This window comes from Pan paniscus, chromosome 19, assembly GCF_029289425.2.
Source record: "Pan paniscus chromosome 19, NHGRI_mPanPan1-v2.0_pri, whole genome shotgun sequence".
NCBI lineage: Eukaryota > Metazoa > Chordata > Mammalia > Primates > Hominidae > Pan > Pan paniscus.
This window is the reverse complement of record NC_073268.2, coordinates 53,076,015-53,093,662: the sequence shown is the minus strand read 5'-3', so window position 1 is coordinate 53,093,662 and position 17,648 is coordinate 53,076,015. Positions and strand designations below refer to the sequence as shown.

At 52.2% G+C, this 17,648-nt stretch overlaps 2 protein-coding genes across 3 annotated transcripts in view; both read left to right on the top strand.

Annotated features, from left to right (window-relative positions):
- The window catches only part of LOC100971960 (unconventional myosin-XV), a 74,160-nt gene extending 65,745 nt beyond the window's left edge, over window positions 1-8,415 (top strand). For both annotated transcript variants that reach the window (XM_057300317.2, XM_034942284.3), the window contains one exon: window positions 4,378-8,415. In XM_057300317.2, coding sequence (XP_057156300.2) covers window positions 4,378-4,479 — 102 coding nt within the window. In that variant the 3' untranslated portion in view covers window positions 4,480-8,415. The remainder of the gene's footprint in view (window positions 1-4,377) is intronic.
- ALKBH5 (alkB homolog 5, RNA demethylase) overlaps window positions 8,073-17,648 on the top strand; it is a 27,669-nt gene continuing 18,093 nt past the window's right edge. Inside the window, exon 1 of the mRNA XM_003809783.6 lies at window positions 8,073-10,614. Coding sequence (XP_003809831.1) covers window positions 9,845-10,614 — 770 coding nt within the window. The 5' untranslated portion in view covers window positions 8,073-9,844. The remainder of the gene's footprint in view (window positions 10,615-17,648) is intronic.

Genomic DNA, 17,648 nt, shown 5'->3' with positions numbered 1-17,648 from the left:
GCAAGGCAAGAGGATCACTTGAGCCCAGAAGTTTGAGACCAGGCAACATAGTGAGACCTAGTCTCTGCAAAAATAAAAAAAAAAAGTGCCTGTAGTCCTAGCTATTCAGGAGGCTGAGGCGGGAGGATTGCTTGAGCCCAGGAGTTGGAGTTCGAGGCTGCAGTGAGCTGTGATGGTGCCACTGCACTCCAGCCTGGGTGACAAAGTGAGACCCCATCTCTAAAATAAAATGTAAAAAAGCATGGATGACCTCTAGACTCCTGTCCAAGTCTCACACGCCCCTGGGGTCAGGGCAGGACTAGCGTTTTCACCCCACTGAAGAGATAGGATTCAGGCCCAGAGAAGATGCAGAATTGAGGTTGACACCCACACGTCTGCCCTGTCCAGCCTGTAACATCCCCCCTCCAGGTCTGGGCCCAGCACCACTCCCATGACAGGGCCTGTCTTGGAGGGGGTGATTTCCCAGGGCAAGAGAGAGAGACTTCCACTGTCCTAGCTCTGCCTCTGAGGGACAGGACCAGACAAAGTCTCCTTGGCCCCCTGTGCCCCTTGGAGAGCCTGTTACTTGGGTCTAGGGTCCTAATGCACTCCTCACCACACCCCAATCTGCTCCTGCCTGGAGTCTGCTGCCTCCTTCCCAGAGGCCACCTCCGTGAGCCCCTGCAGTGGCTCTGTGGTGTTCTCCTACCTCTTTTTTTTTTTTTTTTTTTCAGTAGAGACAGGGTCTTGCTATGTTGCCCAGACTAGTCTTAAACTCCTGGCCTCAAATGATCTTCCCACCTCAGTTTCCCAAAGTGCTGGGATTATAAGCGTGAGCCACTGCACCCAGCCTTCTCCAGCCTTCTTGTGTGAGCCTGGTCATTCCTTCTTTGGTTCTTTTCTGGTCTTTCCTCCCCTAGACTATCTTTTTTTTTTTTTTTGAGGCAAAGTCTTGCTCTGTTGCCCAGGCTGGAGTGCAGTGGTGTGAGCTCAGCTCACTGCAACCTCCACCTCCTGGGTTCAAGTGATAATCCCACCTCAGCCTCCCAAGTAGCTGGGACTGCAGGCGCATGCCACAATGCCTGGCTAATTTTTGTATTTTTAGCAGAGATAGGGTTTCACCATTTTGGCCAGGTTGTTCTTGAACTCCTGACCTCAAGTGATCCATCCACCTCAGCTTCCCAAAGTGTAGGGAGGGGCGTACATGTGTAAGCCACCACTCCTAACCCCCTAGACAATCTCTAAACGTTGCTGAGTCTGGGTCTCTCCCCAGGGCACCCTATCTGATACTGAGGCTTTCAAAACCATGTCTACCATCACAGCATCCATACTTCTACCTCCTGCCCAGACTACCTGAGCTCCAGGCTCCCTCAGCATCCCCCTTGGAGACCAACAGCTCCAGCTTTCCTCCCAATCCTCCCAGGCACTCAGGCCCCAAATCTGGGAGTCCTTCCCATCCCTGTCCCTTCCTCCCATGACCTCTGTGGCCTCCTCTCCCACCTCCCCCATCTCTGCTCATTCCTCCAGCCACCCTGGCTCCCTTGTGCTGAGCTTGTTCTCCCTGCCCTGGGCCCTCTGCCCTCACTGTCCTCTCCACCTGGAATGCTCTTCCTTGATTCATCACAGGGCCCATTCTCTCCCTTTATTTGGGTTTCAGCACAAATATCACCTTTTTCTAGAAGCTTTCCCTAACCTTCCTCCCTAAGAACTCACGATCCCTGCCCCCATAGCCCTACTTATGGCTTGGAAATCATTTAGTTATTTGTTTATGTATTGTCTCCTTATATTAGTCTGTTTTACATTGCTATAAAGGAATATCCGAGGCTGCATAATTTACAAAGAAAAGAGGTTTATCTGGCTCACAGTTCTGCAGGCTGTGCAAGAAGCGTGGCACCAGCATCTGTTTGGCTTCTGTGGAGGCCTCAGGAAGCTTTTACTCAAGGCAGGAGGCAAAGGGGAAGCAGGCACATCACGTGGCAAGAGAGGGAACAAGAGAGAGAGGGCCCAAACAGCCATCTCTCGTGTGAACTATTAGAGTGAGGACTCACTCATTACCTTGGGTAACCAAGCCATTCATGAGGGATTTGCCTCCATGACCCAACACCTCCCACCAGGCCCTGTCTCCAACATTGGGGATCACATTTCTTCTCTTTTCTTTTTTTTTTTTTTTTTTTTTTTTTTTTTTTTTTTTTACTACAGTGTCTTGCTCTGTTGCCTAGGCTGGAGTAATCTCGGCTCACTACAACCTCTGCTTCCCCAGTTCAAGTGATTCTTCTGCCTCAGCCTCCCAAATACCGGGATTACAGGCATGTGCCACCATGCCCGGCTATTTTTTTGTATTTTAGTAGAGACGGGGTTTCACCATGTTGGCCAGGCTGGTCTCAAACTCCTGGCCTCAAGTGATCCACCCGCCTTGGCCTCCCAAAGTGCCGGAATTACAGGCATGAGCCACCATGCCTGGCTGGGGATCACATTTCAACACGAGATTTAGAAGGGACAAATATCCAAACTGTATCATTCCCCCATCAGAATGTCAGCTCCAAGAGAGCAGGACCGTATCCATCTTGTTCATGCTGTGTCCATAACTCAGCGCCTGGCACATAGTAGATGCTCCATACATATTTGTTGGTTGCATGGGTGGGTGGGTGGATAGATGGATGGATGAAGGCCTCTTTGCTTTTCCCACTTCCTTGCAGCACCACCTGACCTCCTTATGCTGCCCTCTCTGCCTCTGGCCTGTATGTGTCAGGGGCTACATTCATTCACTCATTCAGTATAGATCCACTGAGCATCTCTGTGTAGCAAAGATACTGAAGTGACTGAGACCCCCTCAGCTCTGGCCCTCACAGAGCCTCAGGTCTCAGATATAAAATATACCTTGATCAGTGCTGGGAGGGTATACAGGGGACCTGAGCTATCTGGGAGGTAATCAGGGAGAGCTTCCAGGAGGAGGTGATGTCTAAGTGCAGCAGTGTTGCACTAACAGACCTGGGTCCCTATCCTGCCTACCTTTGACAGGCTGTGTGAGGGAATCTTGAGGTGTCCCTGATTCTCACTGAGCCTCAGGTTCCACACTGTCAAATGCAGCAACAATCCCAGCAAGGCCTAGAACATGGCAGCATGTAGGTAGGTAAAGGATTGGCTGGAGGAGAAGACTCCATTTGCACACGCTGATTTAATTAGTCGAGGTGGCCCCCAAGGCAGGGCCAGCACAGCTAACCTCAACAGAGAGCACTTCAGAGTGTGATCCTCAAGCCTCTTACCATCCAGGTTCAAATCCCACCACCTACCAGTTGTGCAGTCTGGAGCTTCAAGGCTCGGTGCCTCAGTTTCCCCACCCGTGGAATGGGATATAATAGCTCCTGTCTCTTAGAGACACTGTGGGGATTAAAACAGGTAGGACACATCAGGCCTTTAGGACAAGGCCTGGCACACAGTTAACACTCAGAGTGCGCCTCTAACATGATTTTATCCTTTCTCAGAGCAGCTTCCCTGGGGGGATTCCAACAATGGCTTTCGTCTGAGAACCACATTCACAGATTGATTTCCGCAATTCCCTGATGCCTTCCCCTACCCTGCTCCAATTGGGAGCACTAAGCCTGGGTCACTGCCCATTGTGCACTGTGGGAGCCAGGCGGTAACCATGGCAACAGACAGTTAGAAACTGTTACCATTTATTGATTGGATTCATATTTTTTAAATCTAAAGAATTTACACGTGGCCGGGTGCGGTGGCTCATGCCTGTAATCCCAGCACTTTGGGAGGCCAAGGTGGGCAGATCATGAGGTCAAGAGATGGAGACCATCCTAGCCAACATGGTGAAACCCTGTCTCTACTAAAAATACAAAAATTAGCTGGGCGTGGTGGTGCATGCCTGTAGTCTCGGCTACTCGGGAGGCTGAGGCAGGAGAATCGCTTAAACCTGGGAGGCGGAGGTTGCAGTGAGCCGAGATTGCGCCATTGCACTCCAGCCTGGCGACAGAGCGAAACTCCGTCTAGGAAAAAAAAAAAAAGAATTTACATGCAATAAAGCCTCACTGAATCCTCACCACAGCCCTGTCTGTGAGGCAGGCCCCTGGTCAATTGAGACCTTACAGATGAGGCCACTGAGGCTCAGAGAGGTGAAGCGATAGACCCCGGGTCACACAGCTCACACGGAGCAAAGCCGGAAGAGGCACTTGGTCTCCTGCTTGCTTACCCCTTGCAGCCCACACCCCACCATTCGGCCTTCCAGCCCTTCATGCTCCTCTCAGGCCCTGGGGGAGGTGGGGACAAGGGTCCCTGCATGAATGATGGTCTCCACCTATCTCCCAACCACCTCTCCATTCTGTACTTCCCACCCCAAGGTAAGAGCTGGGGAAGTGTTGGATGGGCGTGGACTGTCACTGTCACCTGCAGGGACTGGAACTGTGTCGTGTGGTGGCCGTGCACGTGGAGAACCTGCTCAGTGCCCATGAGAAGCGGCTCACATTGCCCCCCAGCGAGATCACCCTGCTCTGACCCAGCCCCCAGCTCTCCAGTACCTTCTGCCAGAAGACTCACTGTGTGGCCTCAGAGAAATCACTGAACCTCTCAGGATCAATGACCCCTGTAAGGGGCCAGAGCCTTGGAGGACACTAAGAGGAGGCAGGAGGAGCAACTCAAATCCCCAGCAACACAAGAAGACCCATCCTGAACTGGGATGGAATGGCAGCATGCAAACTTGGATCAGATAGCAGGAGGAACTTTCAAAAGTCTGGCCCACTGTGCAGTGGAGCAGAAGGCAGGACCATGAGGCCTCCTGCCATGTACCCATTGCAGACCCTGCCCCTAACTCCTGCCTATGACACAGAAGCCCCACACTAGTTGCCCAGATGAACTGGCCTCTGCCTTTGGTTTACTCAGGGTCTGATATTGGAATCTGCTCCAACTCCACACCCTAGCCCTTACATGTCCTCCTAAGGGGCCCCTCCTTGTGCTGCCAGTCAGCCTGGATTTCTGGTCTTTGGTTATTTCTGTGCAAACAAAAGGTGTGCCTGGCAGCCATTTCTCCATGGAGTTGCTAAGTGGCTGGAAAACAAGCCTGAGGGAGGAGGCAGGAGTTGGAGTTACCTTAGGCCCCTGATTCACTGCCTACGAACAGACCATCCCCCACTCCTTGGGTATCCCCAACCCCAGACCCCCATCACTTGATGGGCCACACAAGTTTGAGAGTGGTACAAGGGAGAAGTTTGGGAAAAGCCTTCTTGGAAAATGGGACATTAGCATTGAGTTTTGAAAGATGAGTAGGAGTTTGCTAAGAATAGATGGAAGACAGCAGGATAAACATTCCAGAGAAAATCATGTTTATTCCCTGCTATATCTTCCAGAACCTAGGAGGATGCCTAACAGAGAGTAAGCACTTAAAAAATATTTGTCATATGAATGAAAAAATAAACGAATGAATGTTGATAGAAAGTGCTGGTGCTTTGGGGAGCTTGTGCGGGGCAGAGGACACTTGGGGAGACTAGATAGGTAGATGGGGGCATAGCTGCGAGATCCATGGCAGCAGAGAAAGGATTTATCTACTTATTCAGCCATTCAATAGCTATTAAATACCTACTGTGAATGGGCAAATACCAGGCACTGGCAGTTAATCACAGTCAAATCACCGCAAACTAGGATAAGACCTGTGAGTGGGAGTTAGCTAGGGAAAGAGGAAAGAGAACAACATACGCAGGGGCCCTGAGGTGCGCATTACTTGTAGCAGGATCTGAGACTGAAGAGGCCGGCAAAGATGGTTTCGATAGGGCTTCTGGGCTACATTAAGAATTTAGGATTTCTGGGCCAGGCGCAGTGGCTCACGACTGTAATCCCGGCACTTTGGGAGGCTGAGGCAGGCGGATTGCCTGAGCTCAGCAGTTCGAGACCAGCCTGGGCAACACGGTGAAACCCCGTTTCTACTAAAATACGGATAATATACAGGGGCAGCCTGCCCCTGTAATCCCAGCTACTCAGGAAGCTGAGGCAGGAGAATGGCTTGAACCTGGGAGGCAGAGGTTGCAGTGAGCCAAGATCATGCCACTGCACTCCAGCCTGGGTGACAGAGTGAGACTCCATCTCCAAAAAAAAAAAGAATTTAGGATTTCTGGGCTGGGCATGGTGACTAACACTTGTAATCTCAGCACTTTGGGAGGCTGAGGCCAGTGGATCACTTGAGCTCAGGAGTTTGAGAGCAGTCTGACCAACATGGTGAAACCTCTCCTCTACTAAAAATACAAAAATTAGCCGGACATGGTGGCATGCACCTGTAATCCCAGCTACTCAGGAGGCTGAGGCACAAGAGTCACTTGCACCCAGGAGGCGGGGGTTGCAGTGAGTCGAGATCGCGACACTGTACTCCAGCCTGGGCGACAGAGCGAGACTCGGTCTCAAAAAAAAAAAAAAAAATTTAGGATTTCATCCCAAGAGCCATGAGCAGCCTTCAAAGGTTTTCCAGAGGGGGAAGGGGAGGCGCAACTTGCACAGACTGTACTTTGTTAAAGCCATTCTGACCACTGAACGGTGAGCGAATGTAGGAGTTGGGGAGACCAGAGGGGGCTGCTGCAGTGTTAGCTGGAAAACTTGTCATAGATTCTAGTGGTGGTGATGGGTGGGGAGAAGTTGGTAACTGGGGAGAGATTAGAAGGCCCAGCTGGCAGGACTAGGGGGTCAATCAGACCATCCTGGGATGGAGAGGATCAAGAAAGAGCCCCTGATACAAATGCCACAGGGCTGTCCTGCTTTTCACCACTGCCTTGGGTTGGCTTTCCCCAGAAGCAGACCCCAAGGTGAGGAAAGTAAGGAACTCACCAGAAAGAGTGTGGTGTCAATCAAGTTACCACTGCGCAGGGGCTATGCCTGGCAGCAGCTCACTTAACCCCTGGGGTTCTGCCTGCGGCGCTGATGCTCAGTATAGGGACCCCCAAAACAGAGCACAGTGCGCTCCAACATGAGGCAGCCCTGAGGCCTGCCCTCTGCCCCTCATTTCTCATTGTTGTGAGATCATACATGGTGTGTGTGAGGGGGTGGGGGTGTCAGGCTAATTCTTTTGCCCCAAAACCTTTTCCCTAGTCAAGCTAAACTATGAGGCTCAGGAAGGGATGATGCGGCAGAGTGAAAACGAGGGGGCCCTTTTGGCTTTCAGATTACAACTGGGGCCTCCCACACAGACTACAAGCGGCTTCTTGGAAGTAGATCATCCAGGTTGAGCCAAAATGTGAATCACCTCTTCTCTAGGTTGACACAGCCTCTCCCATAACGGACACTGCATTGGAAGCTTCCCTGTGTTCCTCCCTGACTGCTCTTGAGCTAGGACTGTCCCCTCTCGGAGCCCCGGTGAGGGTGAGGGACAGCACAGATTCTGGAACCAGGCAGCCTGGGTTTGAATCATCACTAGGCCACATACTCGCTGTATGGCCTTGGGCAAGTCATTTCACCTCTCTGGGCCTGTTTCCCTATATATACAATGGTAATAATAATAATGCCCTCCTCATTGAATTGTTTGGACGATTAATTGGGCTAGTATATGCACAGGTCCTGGCACATAGTAAAAACTTGATAAGCTTTTTAAAAAAATGTCCATTCCAGGCTGGGCGCGGTGGCTTACGCCTGTAATCCCAGCACTTTGGGAGGCCGAGGCAGGAGGATCTTGTGCCCAGTAGTTCCAAGACCAATTTGACAACATGGTGAAACCCCATCTCTGCTAAAAACAGAAAAATTAGCGGGGTGTGGTGGTACACGCCTCTACGTAGTTCCAGCTACTCAAGAGGCTGAGGTGTGGGAGGATGTCTTGAACCCGGGAGGTCGAGATTGCAGTCAGCCAAGATCGTGCCACTGCACTTCAGCCTGGGCAACAGAGACTCTGTCAAAAAAGAACGAGGAGGAGGAGGGGGAGGGAGAGAGGGAGACGGGTGATAAGGAACTGGCATGGGCAACAGCCATGGCAAACAGCCTGGGCAAAGGCCAGGAGGTGAGACACAGTATGTTTGTAGACCTGGCTTACAGGATGAGGACCAGGCTGGGGCTCAGTGTACATGGAAAGAGAGGAGAGGAGGAGCCAAGGCCAGAAGAGTCTTGAAGAAAAGCTTTGAGTGCCAAATAAAGCAGGGGAACTTTATTCTGGGAGACATGGGAGATTTTCCAGCAGATCCCCCCCCCCGACCCCCATTTGTCGGAGCCCTCCAGTGCATCCTGCACGGCTACGCCTTTTTGTTTTGTTTTGGAGCTCTGTCGCCCAAGCCGGAGTGCAGTGGCGCCAGCTCGGCTCTCTGCAGCCTCAATCCCCTGGGCTCAAGGGATCCTCCCACCTCAGCCTCCTGAGTAGCTAGGACCATAGGCGCGCGCCACCACGCCCGGTTCATTTTTTAAAATTTTATTGTAGAGATGGGGTTGCCATGTTGGCCAGGCTGGTCTCAAACTCCTGGGCTCAAGTGATCCGCCCGCCTTGGCCTCGCAAAGTGCTGGGATTACAGGCGTGAGGCCCCGCGCCCGGCAACGCCTTTGCTGACTGCTTCAAAACTTTTTTGAATTGACTGTAGTCATTATCTATAGCTTAGCCTTAGCCTTGCGCCCGTTCGTTTCCTGGAGTTTTCTTCCAGCGTCCCCGTAAGAGGTGCCCCCACGCCCATCTCCAGCACCAAGGAGGCTCGACGCCAACCCCAGCGCGCCCCCACGCTCGCCGTCACCGGGACGTGACTCGTGAAACGTCCGCTCCGGGCGGCGGCGGCAGCGGCGGCAGGCTGGCTTGTACCCCGACAACGCGCGTCTGGCTTCTGCCGGACGTTCCTATCTGGGTTCAGAACTGGGGCCGGGTGCTGCAGGTCCCGCAGTCTGAGAAGTTTTCGCGGGTTTCAGAAGTTTCCTTAGGCGTTCTAAGGGCTTTACTCAGGTGGAGTCTCCATTCAGGCACTTATTTAACCACCCATTTCTCCTTTAGGGGTCCTCGCTGCTCGCCCAGCCGCTAATTAAGTGACGGACACAGTAGCTAAGGAGACTGCCTGATTGACACGCATGATTACCAACCGACTTCCGGAAACTCCAGTCAGGGCCTGCCCGGCGCGTGGCCCACGGCCCAATTAAAGAAGTGGAAGCGCCAAAGGGGGAGGTAACGGAGCGGCCTACGTTGTGGCGGTTCCCTGGTGAATGCGCGCTGGGGTTGAGGCGTCTGCGGGCGTTCGGACGATGCCGTGACGCGGCATGGCGACACTGTTGGCAATGTGAGCGCACCCCTGTAGGGGGAGCCCTTCGGTCCTGGAGGCGGCGCGGCGTGAAGACAGGTTGCTATTTGAGAGCGTTCCCTTGAAGCCCCTCAGAGAGTGGGGGAGGGGCGGCAGACGGCAAGCGGTTCCTGTCTGCGCTTGCGCCGGCGCCTCTGCCGACCCGGCCTGCACGCACGCGCATGCCCGTAGCGCGCGGAGCCGCGGTGGCCGGCAGCACTGCGCGTGCGCGGTGAGGAGCCCGCTAAGGAGCGGCGCTGGCGGACGTCGGGCTGCCTGCCCGTGACGTCGTGCGGAGAGCTTTAAAGTGCGGGCCGGGCCGGGCGTCCGAGGGTCTGGTCGGGAGTCGGGCCGCATATCCGCAGCAGCCCTCCGCGGCATGAGGCGCTGCCGGCGCCCCTGCCCCGCGGGACGTGGAGAAGGTGGAGGAGGAAGAAGCCCCGTTGTCGCCACCGTTGCATGACCCGCCGCTCCTGAGGCCCTACCCCACGCCCGGACCCTCGACGCCCCCCGCCGGGTCCCCCACTCACGCATGGGGGTTCGGCGCTAAGGACCCCCCTCCCTCCGGGGGCCCCGGGGCGCGTCCCCTTAGAGCCATGCCCGGCTGCTCCGCCCGCCCCGGAGGACCCTAGAGCAGCGTCGTGGGGGCCATGGCGGCCGCCAGCGGCTACACGGACCTGCGTGAGAAGCTCAAGTCCATGACGTCCCGGGACAACTATAAGGCGGGCAGCCGGGAGGCCGCCGCCGCTGCCGCAGCCGCCGTAGCCGCCGCAGCCGCAGCCGCCGCTGCCGCCGAACCTTACCCTGTGTCCGGGGCCAAGCGCAAGTATCAGGAGGACTCGGACCCCGAGCGCAGCGACTATGAGGAGCAGCAGCTGCAGAAGGAGGAGGAGGCGCGCAAGGTGAAGAGCGGCATCCGCCAGATGCGCCTCTTCAGCCAGGACGAGTGCGCCAAGATCGAGGCCCGCATTGACGAGGTGGTGTCCCGCGCTGAGAAGGGCCTGTACAACGAGCACACGGTGGACCGGGCCCCACTGCGCAACAAGTACTTCTTCGGCGAAGGCTACACTTACGGCGCCCAGCTGCAGAAGCGCGGGCCCGGCCAGGAGCGCCTCTACCCGCCGGGCGACGTGGACGAGATCCCCGAGTGGGTGCACCAGCTGGTGATCCAAAAGCTGGTGGAGCACCGCGTCATCCCCGAGGGCTTCGTCAACAGCGCCGTCATCAACGACTACCAGCCCGGCGGCTGCATCGTGTCTCACGTGGACCCCATCCACATCTTCGAGCGCCCCATCGTGTCCGTGTCCTTCTTTAGCGACTCTGCGCTGTGCTTCGGCTGCAAGTTCCAGTTCAAGCCTATTCGGGTGTCGGAACCAGTGCTTTCCCTGCCGGTGCGCAGGGGAAGCGTGACTGTGCTCAGGTAACCCACCCGGGTGGAGGGGGCGGCCCTGCGCCTGCTGCCTTAGCTACCCACCCTGGCCCAGAAAGCAGCAGCCCGTAGGAGTCTGCGTTTTTTACAGTTCTGACCAGTTCTTCTGTTTGTAGATTGTAGGGAGCGAGAGAAGGGTTCTGTGTTTAAGATACCTATAGCAAGAAAATAGGGAACCGATGTGGAAATCCTGTCCCCGAAGGCAGGTTTGACGGGATCACTGACTTGGCTGAGAATTCATCGAAAGCCATCTTTTCAGAAGGCTGTTCCCTTTGATTTTTTTTTTCCCCACCATCCATTTCTTAGCATAAGTCCCTTTGTGATTTTCCGGTTTTCCATTCTGGCCTTCCATTTACAAATCTATGCTTTAAAAAAATTTTTTTTGAATTTATCTAAAAGTCTTTCTTGTTCTGCCATTTTTGGATTCCTTAACAGAGAAAGTAGTCACAGGCAAAGGCCCCAGAGATTATTTAATTGAAGCACATTCTCCATTCCCAGGAGGGGGAGTGACTTCCCTGGAGTTGAACAGATTAGTGGTTGGGTCAGGCATACAGAGCAGCACACTCTTAAAATTCTTCCCTCCTGGCTGCAGAAGAGCCCATCAGTTCTTTGTAAGAACGTGTTACCTGTAGTCAGGACTGAATACAACAGAATACAGCTGGTCTCTTGACTGTTTGGCCTTACAGTTGCGTGAGCAGCAGAACTTAGGCTTTTGGCCTATATTCGGTTCCCAGATCCTGCTGAGAATTAGCTCAGTGCCCTGGCCCCCAGAGGAGATTGCCATTGGGAACACCTTTGCTGTTTATGTGAAGTGAAAATTTATTTGGAAGCGGCCTCCTTCCAGTCCTGAAAAAGGTAAACCTAGTAATGTAATTCAGTAATACCCAAAACCTCTTAGGTCTAGACCGCAGCTGTTCTCAGAGCAGCTTGGTTGACCACCACCAAACACAAGGTGAGGACACACTGGGCTTTTGTCGTGAGCAGCCCAGGTTCTGAAGTGAGTCCGTAGGGCCAAAGTCATGAGGAGAAGCAGGGTCCCTGGAGCCTTCTTGATATTATGAGAGCAGGTCATCTGTTTCATTTGAGTCTAACAGCTGAGGCTGCTTCCATGTTGGGGATGGCAGCAGAGCCTTGTAATGTCCAAGACCTCCTGGTGGGAAAGTGGGAAGTCAGTAGTAGCAGAAGCGATACTTTAGCTCTTTAGGCATCTGAAACTTAGAGGACAGCCTAGCTGTCAGATGCCTTCTTATAATGGGCTTCTGAGCTTCTCAGATCTTCATGGCGCTCGTAGATGGATGTCTTGGCAAAATGCTTTAAGATGGGATTTCCAGGACACACCCTCTCAGGGTGCTTGCTGTGTAAGGCAGGTTGGGGTCTGACCCCATTGACGGGTTCTCAGTGCAAAAATTACCTCACACAAGGACCATTTGGTCTCTTAGCGGGATATTAATTTTCTGCGTAGTCATTGGCCCTCAGGGTGGTTGTCAGGAGGTCTAGTAGTGGTCTGGTGCTTAATGAGGGGATCACAAGGCATTTTTTTTGGTTTTGGGACTACTACTCTCCTTAACACATGCCCACCCTGTATTTTAAGAACAGAAGTTTCGAGTTCTTAGTATGCAGGTCTGTTAGTGATCAGCAACAGGATTGCATCATCAGGAAAATTCTCTTCATCTTTTCCTCAGAATAGTAAAGTCCTAAAGCTTTCCCAGTCCCTGTCAGCCCTTCTGGATTCAGACTTGGCTGTGGTGTTAGTGTGGGAGGCTCAGCCATGTCCTGAAAAGTGCTGCCCCAGGCTTTGAATCCAGCTTTTCTCTCATTTGCTTTGGGATCTTGTAGGCGTTCTCTGAGCTGGCTTTCCCATCTGTAAGTGGGGATGATGCCAACTTCCAAAGCCTATTAGAATTAAATGTGGTGATTTGTTGTCTAAGATAGGGCCTGGCACAGGGTAGGTACTTAAATGGGTGCTTGCTTTCATATACAACCATTCAGTGATCCCCTGCTCCCTCACTGGGGAAGGAACTAGGGATTTGGTGGAGCCTGAAACATGACAGTTTCCCTTCATGTAGTTCAAGCCCCATGGAGGCCTCAGACAGGAGGATAAGTTATAGCCCAGGAAGGTAACTGCAGAAGCACACTGAAGGGGGACATCTTTTCCACTTTGGAGTGTTGGAAGTTTAGGGGAGGAAATGAACTGGAATGTGAAAAGTGACTAGGAATGAGCCAAGCAGAGAAAGGTGGAGAAATACACAACAGCAGTGTCTTTGGCTGCAGTAGCAGGAGTAGCCATAGGTAAGAGGGGGTGGATGTTGATGGGAGGCAGATGGAGTTCATTAGTAGAGACTGTGGTTGAGGGTGCTCTGGTGAACTCTAGATCAGGGCTTCTCAACAGTGCTATTGTTATTCGGGGCTTGATAATGCTTCATTGTTGAGGCTGTTCGTGCATTGTAGACTGTTTAGCAGCATTCCTGGCTTCTATCTGCTAGGTGCCAATAGTGTTTTTTATGACAACCAGAAAGTGTCCAGACACTGCCAAATGCCGAGGCAGGGGAAGTGCAGAATCCTTAGTTGAGAGTCACTGCTCTAGGGTCTGGACCCTTCCACTGATTAAATCTTCTTGCACCTGCATACTTAGCTTACCTGGCATGCAGGTGGGTGAACACCTGCCTATTAGTAGTGCCCATCGTCAAATCCTGCATATAAACTGGTAAGAAGTGGTGCTTTCTCTTTTCCTGGTACAGATCCTAGCCCAGAGGTGATGAGCAGTAAAGCTGCAGATTGGAAGGGAGGGGCTGGTGAAAACAGTGGTGCGGTGCAGATGGGGAGGGATTCTAGTAGTAGGCATCTTAGTGAGACTTCAGTTGGTGTTGGTGGCAATGGTATCTGTACCCCTCTAAGACCGCATGGCAAGAATACAATTTTATATTTAATAGTGATCAGCATGGATGTTGGTGCGTCACAAACATTGACTCAGCAGTGTCTAAACCTGGGCATTTAGAACAAGGCCTCACAGAATCTTCTGGAAGTGCTTCAAACTCCTTTCCAAACCTAGTCGTCAGTTGTTTTTTGTAACCTTCCCATGTTAGGCCTGGGTGGATCCCCTCTTAAGGCTGTTCTTTCAGGAAATATTTTTTATCTTCATATCACTTTATCTGTCATTCATTCTCCTATTCCCTGTTGGCTGCATGGGGCAGATTAAAACAGACTCTGATTGGACTGATTAGAATAATTACTTCAAGGCTAATTGCTTACTTGCTGCTATCTTTAATCACTGCTACGTGGTCTGTGGTGTGGTGGCCACATGCCCAGAGACCCAGGCCTAGGCCAGCCGTCTGGAAATGACTGTGTATCACCCAGGCACGGGGCATGCACTGGTGAGCTCAGCCTGTGACTCTTCCAGTTAACGGTTGATATTGGGTGGAGTGGGCACCCCTGTCAGTTCTGGGATAGTCTGATCTTGTTCAGCTGGTTGAAAGCAAAATTTAGCTTTCTGGCTTAAAATAGTTGGGAAAGTAGGGCAGATAGGTCCTGGGCCACATCTCTTGTGTGGACTCTTCTGATTCCACTGGAGGGGGAGGAACCACAGGATGAAGTCAGGGCTGTGCACCGTCAGGAGGAGCTCTGGGCCAGGGGGGTTGGCTGCCCTTGCTGCTGCCAGAGCCTGACAAGGCAGAGGGCAGTAAAAGAAAGGAAGCTAACAGTGAACCATGGTGTTAATCATGAAGCTCAGAGCAAGCAGAGAATAAATAGGCCATAAAAATTTCAGAGCTGGCCAGGCTTAGTGGCTCATGCCTGTAATGCCAGAACTTTGGGAGGCCAAGGTGGACGGATCATGAGGTCAGGAGTTTGAGACCAACCTGGCCAACATGGTAAAACCCCATCTCTACTAAAAATACAAAAACTAGCCGGGCATGGTAGTGTGCACCTCTAATCCCAGCTACTCAGGAGGCTGAGGCAGGAGAATCACTTGAACCCGGGAGCCGGAGGTTGCAATGAGCCGAGATCGAGCCCTTGCGCTCCAGCTAGTGCTGTAGAGTGAGACTCCGTCTCAAAAAAAAAAAATTAAAAAAAAAAATTTCAAGGCCGGGCGCGGTGGCTCACGCCTGTAATCCCAGCACTTTGGGAGGCCGAGGTGGGTGGATCACGAGGTCAGGACATCGAGACCATCCTGGCTAGCATGGTGAAACCCTGTCTCTACTAAAAATACAAAAACAAAATTAGCTGGGTGTGGTGGCGGGCGCCTGTAGTCCCAGCTACTTGGGATGCTGAGGCGGCAGAATGGCACGAACCCGGGAGGCGGAGCTTGCAGTGAGCCGAGATCATGCCACTGAACTCCAGCCTGGCAGCCTGGGCGACAGAGCAAGACTCCGTCTCAAAAAAAAGAAAAAGAAAATTCAGAGTTGGCTGGCCAGTTGGTGGATAGCCTTCACTGATACAGTGCTAGCTCTCTGGGGGATATAGGTTCATCTCTGCAAATCTCTTTCATGGGGCTAGTGGGTGTACGTGTGCCCTTTGGTGAGGCCAGCAAGGCCCCCTGGACAGGCTTGTTACCAGGAAACACAGATGGGCTTTTCTTCCTACCGCCTCCACAACAAAATCCAGAAAGTTTGACAGCAGACTTGGTTGGAGTTACAGCACCACCATTTTAATTTGACTTCGGGGAAATTAATCTTTTTGAGGCCTCAGTTTTCCTCATCTGCAAAACCAGTCTAATGATGCTATAGAGTTGTTATACAAAGTTGAATCTTTGTCATCTATTGAATGCTTGAAATTTAGCTAAAAGTGTCTCAGGAGATGGGCTACCTTCTGTGTTTAGTACTGTCTATCTTGGTGTGTACGGAATTGGGACTTGGCAGGTTGACCTTCCCTCTGGATTCAGAAAGCCCCAGGACTTCTTATAAAGTTAGGCCATGGGTCGTCTTGGAGGCTTGGGTCTGGTAAATAATTGAGCCTGAGCTCACAATCCTGCCCCTGGGTCCAGGTGGCTGGTCTGCTGCCCCCAAAAGCCTGACCTTCTTGGTCCTGTGGGTCTGTCAGTAAGGCAGGTAGCCATAGCCGGAGAGAGACAGTCACCAGGCTGGAATCTTGGCCAGTCCCTCCATCTCTGGTTCATCCTGGCCTAGGCAGGGCATGGAGTAGATGGAAAATGGTGGCCATCTTGGAAATGTGTCATAACAACTCAGTTTCCAAGACCGTCCCCTAGAGGAGAGATGTACAGTCCTGCATAGTTTCTTTAAAGAATTTTTCAGGGCCGGGTGCGGTGGCTCATGCCTGTAATCCCAGCACTTTGGGAGGCCAGGGCGGGTGGATCACCTGAGGTCAGGAATTCAAGACAAGAATGGCCAAGATGGTGAAAGCCCGTCTCTACTAAAAATACAAAAATTAGCCGGGCGTGGTGGCAGGCACCTGTAATCCCAGCTACTCGGGAGGCTGAGGCAGAGAATTGCTTGAACCCAGGACCTAGAGGTTGCAGTGAGCCAAGATTGCGCCACTGCATTCCAGCCTAGGCAACAGAGTGGGACTCTGTCTCCAAAAAAAAAAAAAAAAAAAAAAAATTTCAGACACCTCATTTAATTTGCACCTAATCTTCTGAGGAGGGGTTTGCTGTGATCTTTGTTTTGCAGAGGCAGAAACAGGTTCTAAGTGGTAGAATAGTTCAGCTCAACACACATTTCATTTAGTGTCCACTGTGCAGGGATGAGTAAGGCCTTTGAAGAGCTTTGTCTTGAAGGGAAGACACAATTTCCACAAGGCCAGATGGAATAGCAAAGAGGCATGAGAGGGTGTGGTTGAGCAATGTGGAGGGAACCCAGCCTGGGGAGTCAGGGAAAGGCCCCCAAAAGAGGAGATAGACATGTCAGCTCCTTCGAGAGTCACTCTGAGGTATAGGACTAGTGGGTGACATTTGCAACATATACTGGTCAGTGCCTCTGGGGCTGGGGCTGGGGGCTCAGCCCAGAGAGGGAGCAGGCAAGCCAGATGGCATAAGGTTATTTCCTCTCCTCCTTTCCCTGTGAAAACAAAAAAGCAGGAGGTCCTGGAACTTTTCGTGCCAGCAGTAGGGCTGGACCCAAGGGCATATTAAGTTGCAAGCTGGCCAACTGAGACTTTCAGACAATTTATTTTGTAGCAAGTAGGTTCCTTAATAGTAAATAATACCCTGTGGTCTCTGCTTGACACTTTGTGAGATTGGCCAGGAGAGCTTCCCTTAATCAGGACTTTGAGCTCATGTTGCCAGAGCAGCCGGATATTCTGAGGAAAGGGTCAGTGGGCTGTGTCATAGCTGCTAGGAAGTTCTAGAAGACCAGTACTAATAAGCCTTCCAGGTTGGGTCAGTGCCAAAGTCATTTTTGTGGGCCTATGCAGCCCTACCTCCATACTAGTTCTTCCAAGGCCTGGGCTCCGTGGCAGGAACCTGACATGGCTTATTGTTTGTTCTAGAGCCCTTTGGGGGATGGGGTCAGGGAGCATGCGGGCAGTCAAGCTTTGACAAACATCTGGATTTGCTCCAGAACTGCATTAAGAAAAGTGGTTCCTTGTTGGAGATGGGAAGTCAGGGCCCTTGGTTATGCATATAGCCTAGTCAAACAGATTGATAACACTTGTCAATGGCAGGGAAGGTTGCCTGTAGCCAGCACTGCAGATTCAGGACTTAGAAACGTGCCTCTGGGGCCGAGCATGGTGGCTCACACTTGTAATCCCAGCACTTTGGGAGGCCGAGGTGGGTGGATCACGTGTGATCAGGAGATCGAGACCAGCCTGGCCAACATGGGGAAACAGTCTTCACTAAACATACAAAAATTAGCCTGTAGTCCCAGTTACTTGGGGGTCTGAGGCAGGAGAATCGCTTGAACCTGGGAGGTGGAGGTTACAGTGAGCCAAGATCATGCCACTGCACTCCAGCCTGGGCAACAGAGTGAGACTCTGTCTTTTAAAAAAAAAAAAAAAAGTGCCTTTGAGACCTTTGACAGCTCTTTGGGAAAGTATTGTGTGTCTATATGGGACAGTCTTGCAGTCTAGACCCCCAT